At 51.4% G+C, this 13,158-nt stretch overlaps 1 protein-coding gene across 4 annotated transcripts in view; it reads left to right on the top strand.

The window, feature by feature from the left end:
- The window catches only part of LOC118898164 (high density lipoprotein binding protein), a 68,503-nt gene that overhangs the window by 41,853 nt on the left and 13,492 nt on the right, over positions 1-13,158 (top strand). For all 4 annotated transcript variants that reach the window (XM_036858175.1, XM_036858171.1, XM_036858172.1 and 1 more), the window contains 11 exons: positions 4,688-4,894; positions 4,991-5,206; positions 5,709-5,915; positions 6,074-6,181; positions 7,036-7,140; positions 7,500-7,578; positions 9,228-9,367; positions 10,299-10,403; positions 10,495-10,608; positions 11,840-11,926; positions 12,073-12,204. In XM_036858175.1, the coding sequence (XP_036714070.1) occupies positions 4,688-4,894; positions 4,991-5,206; positions 5,709-5,915; positions 6,074-6,181; positions 7,036-7,140; positions 7,500-7,578; positions 9,228-9,367; positions 10,299-10,403; positions 10,495-10,608; positions 11,840-11,926; positions 12,073-12,204 (1,500 nt within the window). The remainder of the gene's footprint in view (positions 1-4,687; positions 4,895-4,990; positions 5,207-5,708; positions 5,916-6,073; positions 6,182-7,035; positions 7,141-7,499; positions 7,579-9,227; positions 9,368-10,298; positions 10,404-10,494; positions 10,609-11,839; positions 11,927-12,072; positions 12,205-13,158) is intronic.

The raw sequence follows: 13,158 nt of genomic DNA, 5'->3' as shown, positions 1-13,158 counted from the left end.
TTGGAATTTATTTGGGAACCATTGTAATAAATGAGTAGATCAGTGATGCATTTCTCCCTAAGTGGCATCACTTAAAGACCAAGATAAATGCAGAGAATCGTATTAAAATGTAGTATGACAGACAGGTCTTTAGATGGGTTTGGTTAGAAATGAGGGTTCTTCCCACCTGTTGCTGAGTCTCTGAGCTTTTAGGGGAGCTGGCTCGAGATGTGGTGGTTCAAAGATGGGGATCTGATGCAAGAGGGACCCCAGGGGGCTTAGTGGGGAGGGGGAGCACTGTCCCAGCTCTCACACTCACAGCCGCGGGGCACCTTGGACCTTCCCTGACCCACGCTAGCTTCAGGGAATCAAGGCATTGAATGTAGGAAGCTGAGAATGTGTATAAATTGCTTTCACATTGTGGCTGGCACATGGTAAGCTCTCAGACTTTCACTGTTATCTGCTAGTAGGTGAATACTTGAATATTTTGTGATTGAGCACTGGACAGGGAGAGAACACTTCTGAGGCATCCCTCCCATTCTGTCCCCCTGCCCCCCACCCCCACTTACTTTAAAGCAAATCCCAGACACATTATTCACCTATAAATCTATTTGGGCCCCCCTCTTTTTTGTTTTTTTAAAATATAACCACATCCTGTTAACTCACTTATTAAAGTTAATAGTAATTTCTTCATATCCCCGCATCAACCCAGTCTGTGTATGGCCTTCCCTCATCATCTCAAAGGCGTCCTTCCTGGTTGGATTTTTCCTCAGTGTCCAGGTGAGACTTGCCCACTCGTTCATCCCTGAGCAGCGCCTTCCTCTCCTTTCCTTAATGCCGTTGCTTCGTTCTGGAGGGACAAGCGGGTGTTTGGCTTGTCCCACTGTCCATTATTACTCCTGTAAATCGGAGGGTAGGTCTAGGGGCTCTCGATTGCTTTCATGTTCAGCTTGTATGTTTGGCAAGGAAACGTGTGGGTAGTGCTTTTGTACTTGATGTTGATTCCAGGATTGATCCGTAGACTCAGGTGTCTTCAGCAAATCCATCCATTATAGAGTTCCTGACCAATCTTTTGCTTAATACTTCTATCAACCATTGCTGATCGCTGCCTAAATTCATCTGGGGTTGCAAATGATGGCTTTCTAGTCTCTTCCTCCACCTGAATTAGTTGGTATTCTGATGAAGAACTTCCGGGTGGGACGTGCAGGATAAATCATTGATCCTGGGCTTCCCTTGTGGCACAGTGGTTAAGAATCCGCCTGCCAATGCAGGGGATATGGATTCGAGCCCTGGTCCAGGAAGATCCTGCATGCTGCAGAGCAACTAAGCCCGTGCGCCACAGCTACTGAGCCTGCGCTCTAGAGCCCCGGAACCACAACTACTGAGCCCACGTGCCACAGCTATTGAAGCCCACGCGCCTAGAGCCCATGCTCCGCAACAAGAGAAGCCACCACAGTGAGAAGCCCACGCACTGCAATGAAGAGTAACCCCCCTCACTGCAACTAGAGAAAGCCCGCACACAGCAACGAAGACCCAGTGCAGCCAAAAATAAATAAATTGAATAAATAAATTTATTTTAAAAAAAAATTGATCCTTTTCCCCTTAGTTTTTAGACCACATTGGCACTCTGGCATCTTAGGTCCATGGGTCTTTTCAGTGTCATCATGAACTTCTGGTGTGTTGATTAGTTCTTTATGCAGAAATTGCCTTGTCTCTGGCCCACGGGAGCTCCTTCAGGGAAGCACCCTGCACCTTCTGACATAACTGTTCATCTTGAACCACTTCCTTATTTCTAACACAGACTAACCTTAGCCATTTCCTTCCGCAGACCTGAAATCAGTTGTTTGTCCAAGAATTCTGGATGTTTATGGTGGGAAGTTACATGAGTTCAAACACATACTTCTAATTAAGATGAAAGATCGTGGGGTTTTAAAATCATTGAAGTAATTCTTCTCTCTCTCTTGAGGTTATGCTATCATCTTGATATATAGTTAGGTTCATTTGTTTTTAGTTTATTTTCAGTTTTTAAAAAATACTTAAATATTCCATGATTGCAAAGTCAGAGCCATATGAGGTCCTCTTAGCCCCTTTCTCCTCTGCTGGGTGATCATTCTTGGTCTTTGGGGTATTCTTCCATTGTTTGGTTTGAGAATAGAAGCAAAAGGTTAACTTGCTGTGAACTCTGTTCTGCACCTTGTTTCTTCCTGCGGTGCAGTCTGCATCAAGGCAGGTAGTGGCTTTCCTTGTTTCTTTACACAGCTGCACAGTGCCCTGTGGGTGTGCTGTGATTTGTTCAGGCATTCCTCTTGATGGGCACTTGGGTGGCTTCCAGACTTTTGCTTTTAACAGATCATGTCACAGTTAAACACCTTGTGCACCTGCTATTTCCTGTTTTACCCAGTTATCTCGGGAGAGATTTCCTAGAAGTGAGATGGCTGGGTCAGAGGGCATCTGCATCTGTAACTTTGCCATCACAGCCAGATCCCTCCCCTGAGGTGCTGTGCGTTTGTCCTCCTATTGGCTTTCTCAAAGCCTTTCCATGGTCGTCAGGTACTGGGACTTTCTGGACTTTGGAAGATAGCTGCGTGTACTTTTCATCTGCGTCTCCCCCGTGCACTGGTCTCCTGCCCTTTGCTCTCCAGGTAAAGGTTTCCGTCCTGCTCGGCGCAGTGGGGCTCTTGAAACTCTGCATCAGTCACACGTGTTACAGATGCAGTTCCCAGTTTGCCACCTGGGTTTTGATCTTGGTATGTTTTGCTGTGTGGAAGTTTCATTCTTATGTAGTCAAAATTCGTTAATCTTTTGGTTTTTTGAGTTGTTGTTAGGAAAGTTTCTTTTTACTTTGGGTTGTAAGAAAGTTTATTCTTATTTTCTCTGGTGCTTATAAAGGTGTTCTTATATTCCAAGTCCTGATCTGTTGGGAAGTTACTGTGAATGGTGCCACATACGGATCCAGAAACATCCTTTCTCATATGGCTGTCAAGTCATCAACACCAATTGTACAAGAGTTTCCCCGCAGTGATTTGAGTGGCAGTTCTTATCACGTCCTAAATTTTCATACTGACTTGGGTCTGTTCGTAGGTTTTGAGCTGGCCTGTCTCTCCGTGTGCTCGCGTTCTCTGTTTTAGTGGCAGTGGTTTTGTATTTTCATATCTAGTCCAGTTACTGCCACCACTCCCGTACTGTTCTCTCTCAGGATTTCCTGTCCATTCTATTCCCTTTTGTTCTGCCCTGCAAGCTTGATCATCAGCTTTTTGCTCAGAACGGTGTTAGATCACCCAGGGCTGTGCTCTGCCTTGTGGGACACACGTTCCACCTACTGTGTTTTGTGTACAGCTGCTGAGATGAGTGGTCTTTCCTTTGCATCTTCTAACCATGTGTTGTCAGTATGAGTTAAAACTGCTGAGTCCGGATCCTAATTTTTTCTTCCTCTTACGGACAGTAAGAGTTGGGTCAAGTAGTGGTTTTCCCCAGGGTTCCCCTGTGTGCAGTCACGTGCTGCTTCCTCTCCAGCCTCGTGTCTGCTCTGCTTTCTCGTGTCTCCTTCCGTGGGAAATACTCCGGTGGAGGTTGGCAGTGGCCGTGGACGGTGCACGGCCTTAGTGAGCAAAGCTTTCCTGCCAAATACAGCTCTGGGGCTGAGGGCGCACGTGTATTGGGTCATGTTACAAAAATATACATCCACTGATTTCTATTTTCTTGCAAATTTTTATCATGAAAGGATTTTGATTTTACAGAGATGATCATTTGATTTTTCTTAGATCTAACAATATGATTTGTATAAATGGATTTCCTAATATTGAACCATTTTTAGAATAAATCTCATTTGCTCATAATTTATAAGCCACTGGTCTTACTTTCTGTGCTAGTTGGGAAGTGAGGACCTTTTTTATTGCCTCCGTGATACAATTTAACATTTCTGTTGTGAGTGTTGAAAAGTTGGCTGTGAAGCTGTGTCCTTTGGGGAAGGAGGGAAGCCGGCTGGTCTGTGACTTCTGCTGCACTTGTGGTGGGAACCTTAACACTTGGCCCTTTTCTTTTCTTTTTTTCGAAGTCCTCTTGGTTGATGACTGTTTACTCTATAGATCTAGGAAGACTGGAAACCTCTGTCTTCCTCCCAGATTTTCCTGTGACTTCAGAAAGTTGCTTAATTTCTGGCAGTTTGAGGATTTGGATTATTGTCGTCTTCTTTCCTCAAATGAGTTTTCTATTTTAACTGGTTGTAAAAGAGATAGCAAGAAGAGTTTATTACCACATATAGGGCTTATGTCTGAAAAAAAACAGCATAGCGCTCCAGAAACAAAACTTCATCAGGTTAGTCAGTATGTGCCCGCTTTCCTACTGTGTCTTAGCATGGTGTGAGGAATCACTGAGATGGGAAACAAGCACATACCATTCTTGAATATTCCTGTCCTCGTGATGGCTTAGAGCTGGGCTGAGAAGACATCGAAGGAATAGTTATGATGGCTGAAGGGGTGATGCAGGACCATGGGTCTGTGTCACGTTTGAACTCATTCTAGCCTGAGGCTTGGTCCTGCTTCCCCAAGAAGGTGATGTTTAACCTGAGACTGTTCTGAAGGACGGGGTGGGGCTGACAAGGTGAGAGTAGGTGGGGATGGCATTCCAACCAGGGAGAATGTCGTGGAAAAACGTGCTTTTTCGGAACCTGCAAATATTTTTGCTTTCTTTGGCTCTTTTCCTGCCGTAGGCCTCAGCAACTGTTGCCATTCCCAAAGAACACCATCGCTTTGTTATTGGCAAAAATGGAGAGAAACTGCAGGACTTGGAGCTAAAAACTGCAACCAAAATCCAGATCCCACGCCCAGATGACGCCAGCAATCAGATCAGGATCACCGGCACCAAAGAGGGCATCGAGAAAGCTCGCCATGAGGTCCTGCTCATCTCCGCCGAGCAGGTGTGGCCGGCCACGGGCCTGGTGTGCATGGTGGCCTTGCCCCGGCCGCCGGGAGGCCCGGATCTGTGCCCTCATGGCTCTGTCCTTCCCTCTCAGGACAAACGTGCTGTGGAGAGGCTGGAAGTAGAGAAGGCGTTCCACCCCTTCATCGCGGGGCCGTACAATCGGCTGGTCAGCGAGATCATGCAGGAGACGGGGACACGCATCAACATACCCCCGCCCAGTGTCAGCCGGACCGAGATCGTCTTCACGGGGGAGAAGGAGCAGCTGGCCCAGGCTGTGGCTCGCATCAGGAAGATTTACGAGGAGAAGGTAGCAGCCGGGAGGAGGCCCGAGAACAGCCCGGCCTGCCTCTGCGGCCTGGGCAGCCCCAGTTCCCACAGTTAGCAGGTGGCACCCGTGCCACCCCGTAGCTGTGGGGCAATGGGCCAAGCTCTGCTGGACGGCTGTCCCCACAGCTTCCCATCCGAGCTCCCCCTGCCCTGTGTGCCCCTGGGCACGTGCTGCTCAGAGCTGATCGGGCCTTTGGGTGCGCTCTTAGCCTGAGTCGGTGGGCATTGAGGTCTGGCGCTGGTTCCTTTATTTGGGGAGAGGACGGGGTGTTTTTGTTTCTTCCTAGTTGCAGTGATTACTCTGGGCTTGACTTAAATTCTGCCGTAATTCTTTTGAGGAGAAAACCCAGTCCTTGATTAGTGGAGTTTCTGGGGATTGACTGGTCATCGTCTTCACTTTTCAGGGCTCACTTGCTGTAGTCGGGGCCCCGTGTCTTGCTCCCTGCCCTTCCCTCTGACACCCTTACGGTGCTCTTACTTAGAAAAAGAAGACCACAACCATCGCGGTAGAGGTGAAGAAATCCCAGCACAAGTATGTCATCGGGCCCAAGGGCAATTCCCTGCAGGAGATCCTGGAAAGAACTGGAGTTTCTGTGGAGATCCCACCTTCAGACAGCATCTCAGAGACTGTGATACTTCGAGGCGAGCCTGAAAAGCTGGGGCAGGCGTTGACTGAAGTCTATGCCAAGGTAACTGCTCCCTGTGGGAGACTCCGATTAGCGTTTCCTGGGACCGTGTCAGGAGAGGGGAGCTCTCACCTGTCTCTGAGCCCTGGTGAGCCACCTGGCTTGGTGTTCACGAAACCTGGACTCTGCAGACCCACGGGTTTGTTTCCTGGTTTTCCTAGGCCAACAGTTTTACGGTCTCCTCCGTCTCTGCTCCTTCCTGGCTTCACCGTTTCATCATTGGCAAGAAAGGGCAGAACCTGGCCAAAATCACTCAGCAGATGCCAAAGGTAAGGAATTGTTGTCTGCCGCGTTGAGTTGATCTTGGTCGTCCCATTTCTGAGGTTGGTTTTGTCCGGGGCGGGGGCAGTGCCTTTGAAGACGGGGGCACGTGTTTTAAAGATCAGTTGTTGTGGGTGACAGTCAGCTGCTGCGTGGTTAGCCAGGGGTGAGCAGAATACGTTTTTTCAAATACCTGTGTCACGTCTTTGGGTCTCTTTAACCAGGGAAAGAGTGTATTGCTAAGTTTAATGAATATCTCAAGAAGTATCTCATTTAGTTGTTACGGTGTCGTAACCTGTGAGTAGTTAACATCTGAGAATTTCGTGGAGAATCGTGTGCAGGTGAAGTTCGTGGGCCTTTCTGCCCTCCGCGTCTCTGTCCTTCGGGCGGCAGTAGGTCCAGGAACCTTGGCCGAGAACGCGTGTGTCGTCTTTCGTTCCTGTTCCGTTCAGAGCCCTGGTTCCCGCAGTGGGGCTGGCTCCGTGGCGCCGGCCTCCCGGGTTGCCCTCCCTGTGCGTTATTCCTCGCCTGGTGTGTTGGGCCGGGTCGGGGGGCGGGGGGCGGTGGTGGTGACGTTTCACCCCCGTTGTCGTCTGTCTCATCCCCCTCGCACACCGGGGGGCGTGAGCAGTGAGGTGTCGGTGTGCTTCATGCCAGTGGTTTTGGTGGCGCACAGTGGGGAGGCCTTTGCGGTTCCCACACAGGGTTTAGTACCAACATCATGGTCATCCCCAGACCGCCTTTCCAACTTCTCCTGGTGTCCGTGGATCGGCTGCTGCCCCGGGAGAGCAGCCCAGGCTCTCAGAGGAGCTTGCTGTGGCCGTGCCGTCCCGGTGGGCCGACTCTTGTTTTGGTGCGGTAGGTCCACATCGAGTTCACAGAGGGCGAGGACAGGATCACCCTGGAAGGCCCCACGGAGGATGTAAACGTGGCCCAGGAACAGATCGAAGCCATGGTCAAGGACTTGGTAAGGGGCCCCGGGTGCTGGCCGAGTGGGCATGGGGCATAATCCCGGCACTTGCCAGTCAGACTTCACGTGGGGGCCCTGGAGGCGCGGGAGGGGGGCCCAGTCGGCAAGTGGCGAGTTCTGAAACGGCTGGAAGCTGGCCGGAGTCCGGGAGAGCCGTGGGTAGACGAAACCTTACTGGGAAGGAGGGTCTCTCGAGGGTGCCTGCAGGACGCTCCTGCCGCAGATCCTGGCGCTGAGTGGGAAGAGAGGGCCGCCGCCGCCGGCTCCTGGGCTTTGGTTCTGGCTCTTTGTCTGCGGATCTGGGCCCAAGTCTTGGACTCTGGTCTCCACTGGCCTGCTCTGTGCTTCTCCCACAGATTAACCGGATGGACTATGTGGAGATCAACATCGACCACAAGTTCCACAGACACCTCATCGGGAAGAGCGGGGCCAACAGTGAGTGGGGGGGGGGGCACGCAGAGGGCAGGTGGGGTGTCCTCAGCAGAGCACCAGCGGGGGGTGGCCTAGACTCCTAGCCGGGGCCTCCCCCAGGGCCGAGGTTGGCCTGGAGCTGATGGGCCTAGAGGTGAACGTGGTGAGCCTGGTAGTGAAGGCACGCAGGGGGCCGTGTCCTCGCAGTTCAGCCAGACCTGCTGGGGTGGGGTCTGCCGTCTGCCGTCCTCACATGCACCACTGACCACGCCCCTGCTGGGCTGGCCAGCCCAGGCTCAGCCGGGGACTGAACCGGGTCAGGTTGGAACGTGCCAAGTGAGCGCTCTGCTTGAATCCGCGGATGTCAGATGTTTTTTTAATTCCACTGCTTTGCTCAGTTTAACTTCAGTGCCATTCCAGGCATCACGGTGCTCACCAGTCCTGAGAACAGCTCTGTCCCCTGTGTGTGACCTTTGGTGGAGGTGAGGTAGCGGGCACCCCGCCAGTGTAGGTAGGACGCCTCCGTGTGCCTGCCTTCTTGGGTTTTGCCCTGTGCAGTCCATTCTTTGTTCAGAGTAAACGTAAACTAGTTGCTGCTGCTTTATTTGGTGTCAGTTGTGAGTTCTGGAGCGTTTTAAACAACGGGCCCACGCCCGCACGGAGTGACAGCAGTCCGTGCTGCTTGCACCGTAAATTTGCTTTTCTTTCTTTTGTTTTCTGTTTTGGTTAACTGCAGTGTTTTCTTAAACAGGAAATGTAAGGAAGTGCAGTTCTGATGTTAATTTCTGGTTTCTGCTCCCTGGGAAGTGCAGAGCCACTTTGCGTTGTTCAGAGAATTGTGTCTGTTCCGTTTTCTTCTGGTTCAGTTCCTCACCTTCGTTTTCTTTCATCTAAAATCTGCCGCCCAGCTTCTGTGTCCTTGGCTCTCGTCCTGTGTGGTTCCACCCTGGAACAGCCCCTCCTCACAGCAGCCCCCGAGCGGGTCGGCTCATGGCTGTGTCCCTGTTTGCTCACATCCTTCCTTGGCGACCCTCTAAGGAGCTTGGTTCCCCTTTACTACATGGTGGGCAAAGTGCCACCCCCATTTCCTCGTGATGAGGCTTCCCCAGGGTGTGGGAGCCTGGGTCTCTGTCTAGAGAAGGTGACAGGAGGAGGGTTGTCAACACCACTGGTTTTGCCAAGGCAGTGAAGTGCTCAGGCTGGAGCTGAGCTGACGATGGAGTCTCCTTAGACAGCATGGCCTCCATCGGCTCCAAGGTGGTCGACGGGGGTGCTTTTATCTTCAGGTAATGTGGGAGCTTCTGGTTTTTAATGGCTTCTTATTTTTGTTATATTTTTGAGAGTAATTTTTTTTTTACTTGAACAGTAGTTGTCTGTCTCCACATTAGAAATGCCCTGGCCATGCCCAGACCAGCTGTATCTCAGGCACCGAGTGGCCCTCGCCGTAGGACACTGCAAGTTCTCAGGGAGGTGCCAGCATGTGGTCCATACCAGGCTCCTTGTAGAACATGGAAGGTCTCGCTGTGGAGTTTGAAGGCCTAATCATCCTTTTTGCTTATGGGATGAGTGGTTAGCTTTGGGGGGGCTTTAGCCCTGTCCTGCCGCGTTGTGAGTCATTGGTGGAGCAAGGTGGATTCTGCATCCAGCTGTGTGTGTCCTTTTGTGTTCTTCAGTAAACAGAATCAAAGACCAGTACAAGGTGTCTGTGCGCATCCCTCCCGACAGCGAGAAGAGCAACCTCATCCGCATCGAGGGGGACCCTCAGGGCGTGCAGCAGGCCAAGCGCGAGCTGCTGGAGCTCGCCTCCCGCATGGTAAGCCCGCGGCCGGGGCTGTGTCTGCGCGGCAGCACCTTCCTCCTGTGCCGTTCTAGAGGGTGGCCGGTGCGGCTGTGACTTGCTGGTACCGAGTTTCCTTCATTCCCCCCCATCCCCAGGGCCCCATGTAGTGCTAGGGAGGTGCTAGGGCTCTGCAGTGGGGTTCTCAGCCTTGGCCAGACCCCAGAGTCCCAACTGCAGTGATGACTTTTCTGGAGGTGATTCTCGTGTGCAGCCAAGGTCTAGAAGCACGGCTGTGTGGTTATCTGCACACCCGGGGTGGGGGTTGGTGCCTTGTTCCCCGTCCCTGAGACTAAGCCACCAGCCCTCACACACGTTTCTTGGTTTTCTGAGTCAAATGCAGACAGATATATCCTTGCTCTGGGGTGTCTTATCCTGGTACTGGGTTACTGAACCCTTATTTCTCTGTCAACCTGATGCCAGTCTGATTCAGAACTTCCCAGAATTGTTTGAAATGTTTGGTTGGCTGTTAGTGTTTGTCCCTGTATTCCAGCTCTGCTCGTTTTCTTGTATTTTTCCCACGTTTTGATAGGACCTCTGGGGGAGGGTGAGAGCCCCACAGGTTCAGTGCCCTGTGTTGAACCACTTAATCATCCGCACAGGGACGCGGTCCGAGCCACCCAGTGTTCAGGAGGGCCGTGCGGAGCGCGAAGCCTCGCAGCCCTCCCGTTAAGTAGAATTGCTGGACGAGCTGCTGCAGTAGCACTTCTGCGTGAAGGGTGCTGCGCTCCGTGTTTTCGTGCTACTTTGTTCAGGAGAATAACACGCAACCAGAGTAACATGCAGTGTGGGCATTGCTGGAGAGAGCAGGTGTTCCGTGAGCGGCGCTCTCTGCCAGCCGCTGATGCCTGGCACTGCTGCAGGGGTGCACCTGGGCGCCCCTCACTCTGGTCAGTTGTATTTTTAGGAAAACGAGCGTACCAAGGATCTAATCATTGAGCAGAGATTTCATCGCACAATCATTGGGCAGAAGGGTGAACGGATCCGTGAAATTCGGGACAAATTCCCAGAGGTAAAGGTTTCCCAAAGACATTCTTGATTCAGTATTTTGGAATCCAGTCCTCGCTAATAATCAAACTTGGTCTCCTGATGATTTGTTCTAGGTCATCATCAACTTTCCAGACCCAGCACAGAAAAGCGATATTGTCCAGCTTAGAGGGCCCAAGAATGAGGTGGAAAAATGCACAAAATACATGCAGAAGATGGTGGCAGATCTGGTAAGGGGACGTTTTCCATCCTTTGTTGTGCGACAGTGTCAAGGGTAGTAGGGGGCTGGGGGTGTTCCCCAGAACCCCTGCTTCGGGGAGCACACTCGGGCACTGGGGCAGCCCCCCCCACCACGGTATTTAGACCAGCAGAAATCCTTTTCCCCTGCAGAGTTACTTTGTTTCTTTTTATAAATTTATTTATTTACTTATTTTTGGCTGTGTTGGGTCCTCCTTACTGCACGTGGGCTTTCTCTAGTTGTGGTGCACGGGGGCTACTCTTCGTTGCAGTGCACGTGCTTCTCATTGTGGTGGCGTCTCCTGTTGCGAAGCACAGGCTCTAGGCACGTGGGCTTCAGTCATTGCAGCACGTGGGCTCAGTAGCTGTGGCTCGCGGGCTCTAGAGCGCAGGCTCAGTAGTTGTGGCGCACGGGCTTAGTTGCTCCGCAGCATGTGGGATCTTCCCGGACCAGGGCTCGAACCCGTGTCCCCTGCATGTGGGATCTTCCCGGACCAGGGCTCAAATCCGTGTCCCCTGCGTTGGGAGGCGGATTCTTAGCCACTGCGTCACCAGGGAAGTCCCTGCTTTGTTTCTTGAGGGGTCTTCGGATACCTAGGCAGAGAAATTCTCCCATCCAGTAAGGAGAAGAGAGGTTTTACACAAGTAGCCTGAGAAGTCACTTATTGATTTGTCATCTTCCTCAAAACTTGGAATGCGAAGAGGCAGTTTGGAAAGTGCTGAGGGCGGTTGGTGGGAGGGCTGCAGATGCCCCGTGCTTTCCAGGGGTTCTCGGGGCTTGGACTTGACCTCCTCAGAGAGGTGATGGGGAGGGCTTCCCAGCGCTGCCCTGGAGGGTGCTGCTTTGATGTGCATTTTGAGCTCTCTCCTGGGCCTGGCATCCCGGCCTCTGCCCATCCTCAGGCAGCTCTGCTCCTGGGTGTGACACCCACAGAGCTGGTGTGTGTCCAGGCACTTCTGGATTGTAGAACACGTGTGTAACAGATGGCAGGCGCTCTCACAGGCTGCTCTTCACGAGGGGGACTTTGCGGTAGCTGACGGGCACGCCCCGTTGGTCAGTTGTTGGATAAGTTGTCTCACCTGTTCCTGTGACAGATCTCTGGAGGTCAGGCGGGGAGAGAAGTGGGTCGCAGAATCCTGTCCTCCCGTCCCACCTTCAGGCACAAGAAGGACAAGTCAGTCTGTAATACGACGGTTAATTGTACCATCTCTTGTGTTTTTTAGGTGGAAAATAGCTATTCAATTTCTGTTCCGATCTTCAAACAGTTTCACAAGAACATCATTGGGAAAGGAGGTGCAAACATTAAAAAGGTGACCGGCCGGCGTGTCTCCCGAATCTTGGCTCTGCCCCCCCTGCCCCCGTAGCCCTGGGCTGTTCTGGCTTCAGAGCTGAAGAAGGGAGCCTTGCTGCCCAGCCCTGGGAAGTCAGCCCCTCACGGTCCCCTCGCTCCTTGTAGATCCGGGAAGAAAGCAACACCAAGATCGACCTTCCTGCAGAGAACAGCAACTCGGAGACCATCATCATCACAGGCAAGCGAGCCAACTGCGAGGCCGCCCGGAGCCGCATTCTGTCCATCCAGAAAGACCTGGTAACGGGACGCTGTGTGGTGGGGTGCTCTAGCCTGGGGCCTGGGGCGCGGGGCCGGGTGGGCCACCGAGGGATGCCTGCCGCTTGTCCCACTCAGGTGCTTGGAAATCGTCCCATTCTGAAGGTGTTACTTTTTTTTTTTTTTTCAATTTTTTGAAAAATTAACAGGCAAGAGACTGCACGTGTTTAAAGTGTGCAGTGTAAGTTTTGACTGCTGGAGTCACCTCCACAATCCAGATAGCGCACACCGTCACCCCGAAATACCCTTGTCCCCCTTCACTCCCGCCTCTGCCCCACTGGGCTCCTGGCGCCCCCCCATCCACCCTGGTCTCCGTGCCGCCGTGGGTTGGGGTGAGTTTCCTGCTTCACTGTGTGAGGGGAACCGTGGCGCCTCCTCCCGCACGCAGGCCTAGCTGCGCTCAACCCACAGGTTCCTTTCAGATTCACCACGTTGTCACATGTGTCGGTGCTGCTTTTCACTGCCGGTGACGCTTCATTACAGGAGGTCACGTGCCTTCTCGTGTGAGCTTTGTAGTTTGTGTGTTTCAAAGGGTTTCCTCTTTTATCTAAGTTGTCAAGTTAACTAGCATAAAAATTTTCTTAATGTTCACGTATTATCTCTTTCCTGTCTCTGGTAATGTCATCTTTCTCATTCCTAGTATACGTAATTTGCAGCATTGTAGAATGATCTCCTTTTAACCCTCGTAATATTCTTTTCTCTGAAATCTACTTTTTCTCTTATCAAAGTGAGTTTCTTTTAGGCAGCTTGATTTTTTATTCAGTCTGACAATCTCTGCCTTTTAAATAAAAGTGTTTACATTTTAATCACGTTAGTAATTATATATGTTTGTGTGGTATGTTATGTATGGCATGTTTTATTACATACACTTAGCAAGTTAATTAAATTACATTTAATGTGACTATAATTTTTTCATTTTTAAAATTGTGACGTTTG

Source organism: Balaenoptera musculus, chromosome 7 (genome assembly GCF_009873245.2).
Source record: "Balaenoptera musculus isolate JJ_BM4_2016_0621 chromosome 7, mBalMus1.pri.v3, whole genome shotgun sequence".
NCBI classification, from domain to species: domain Eukaryota; kingdom Metazoa; phylum Chordata; class Mammalia; order Artiodactyla; family Balaenopteridae; genus Balaenoptera; species Balaenoptera musculus.
Note: the sequence above shows the minus strand (reverse complement) of the source record. Positions and strands in the feature narration are given on the sequence as shown.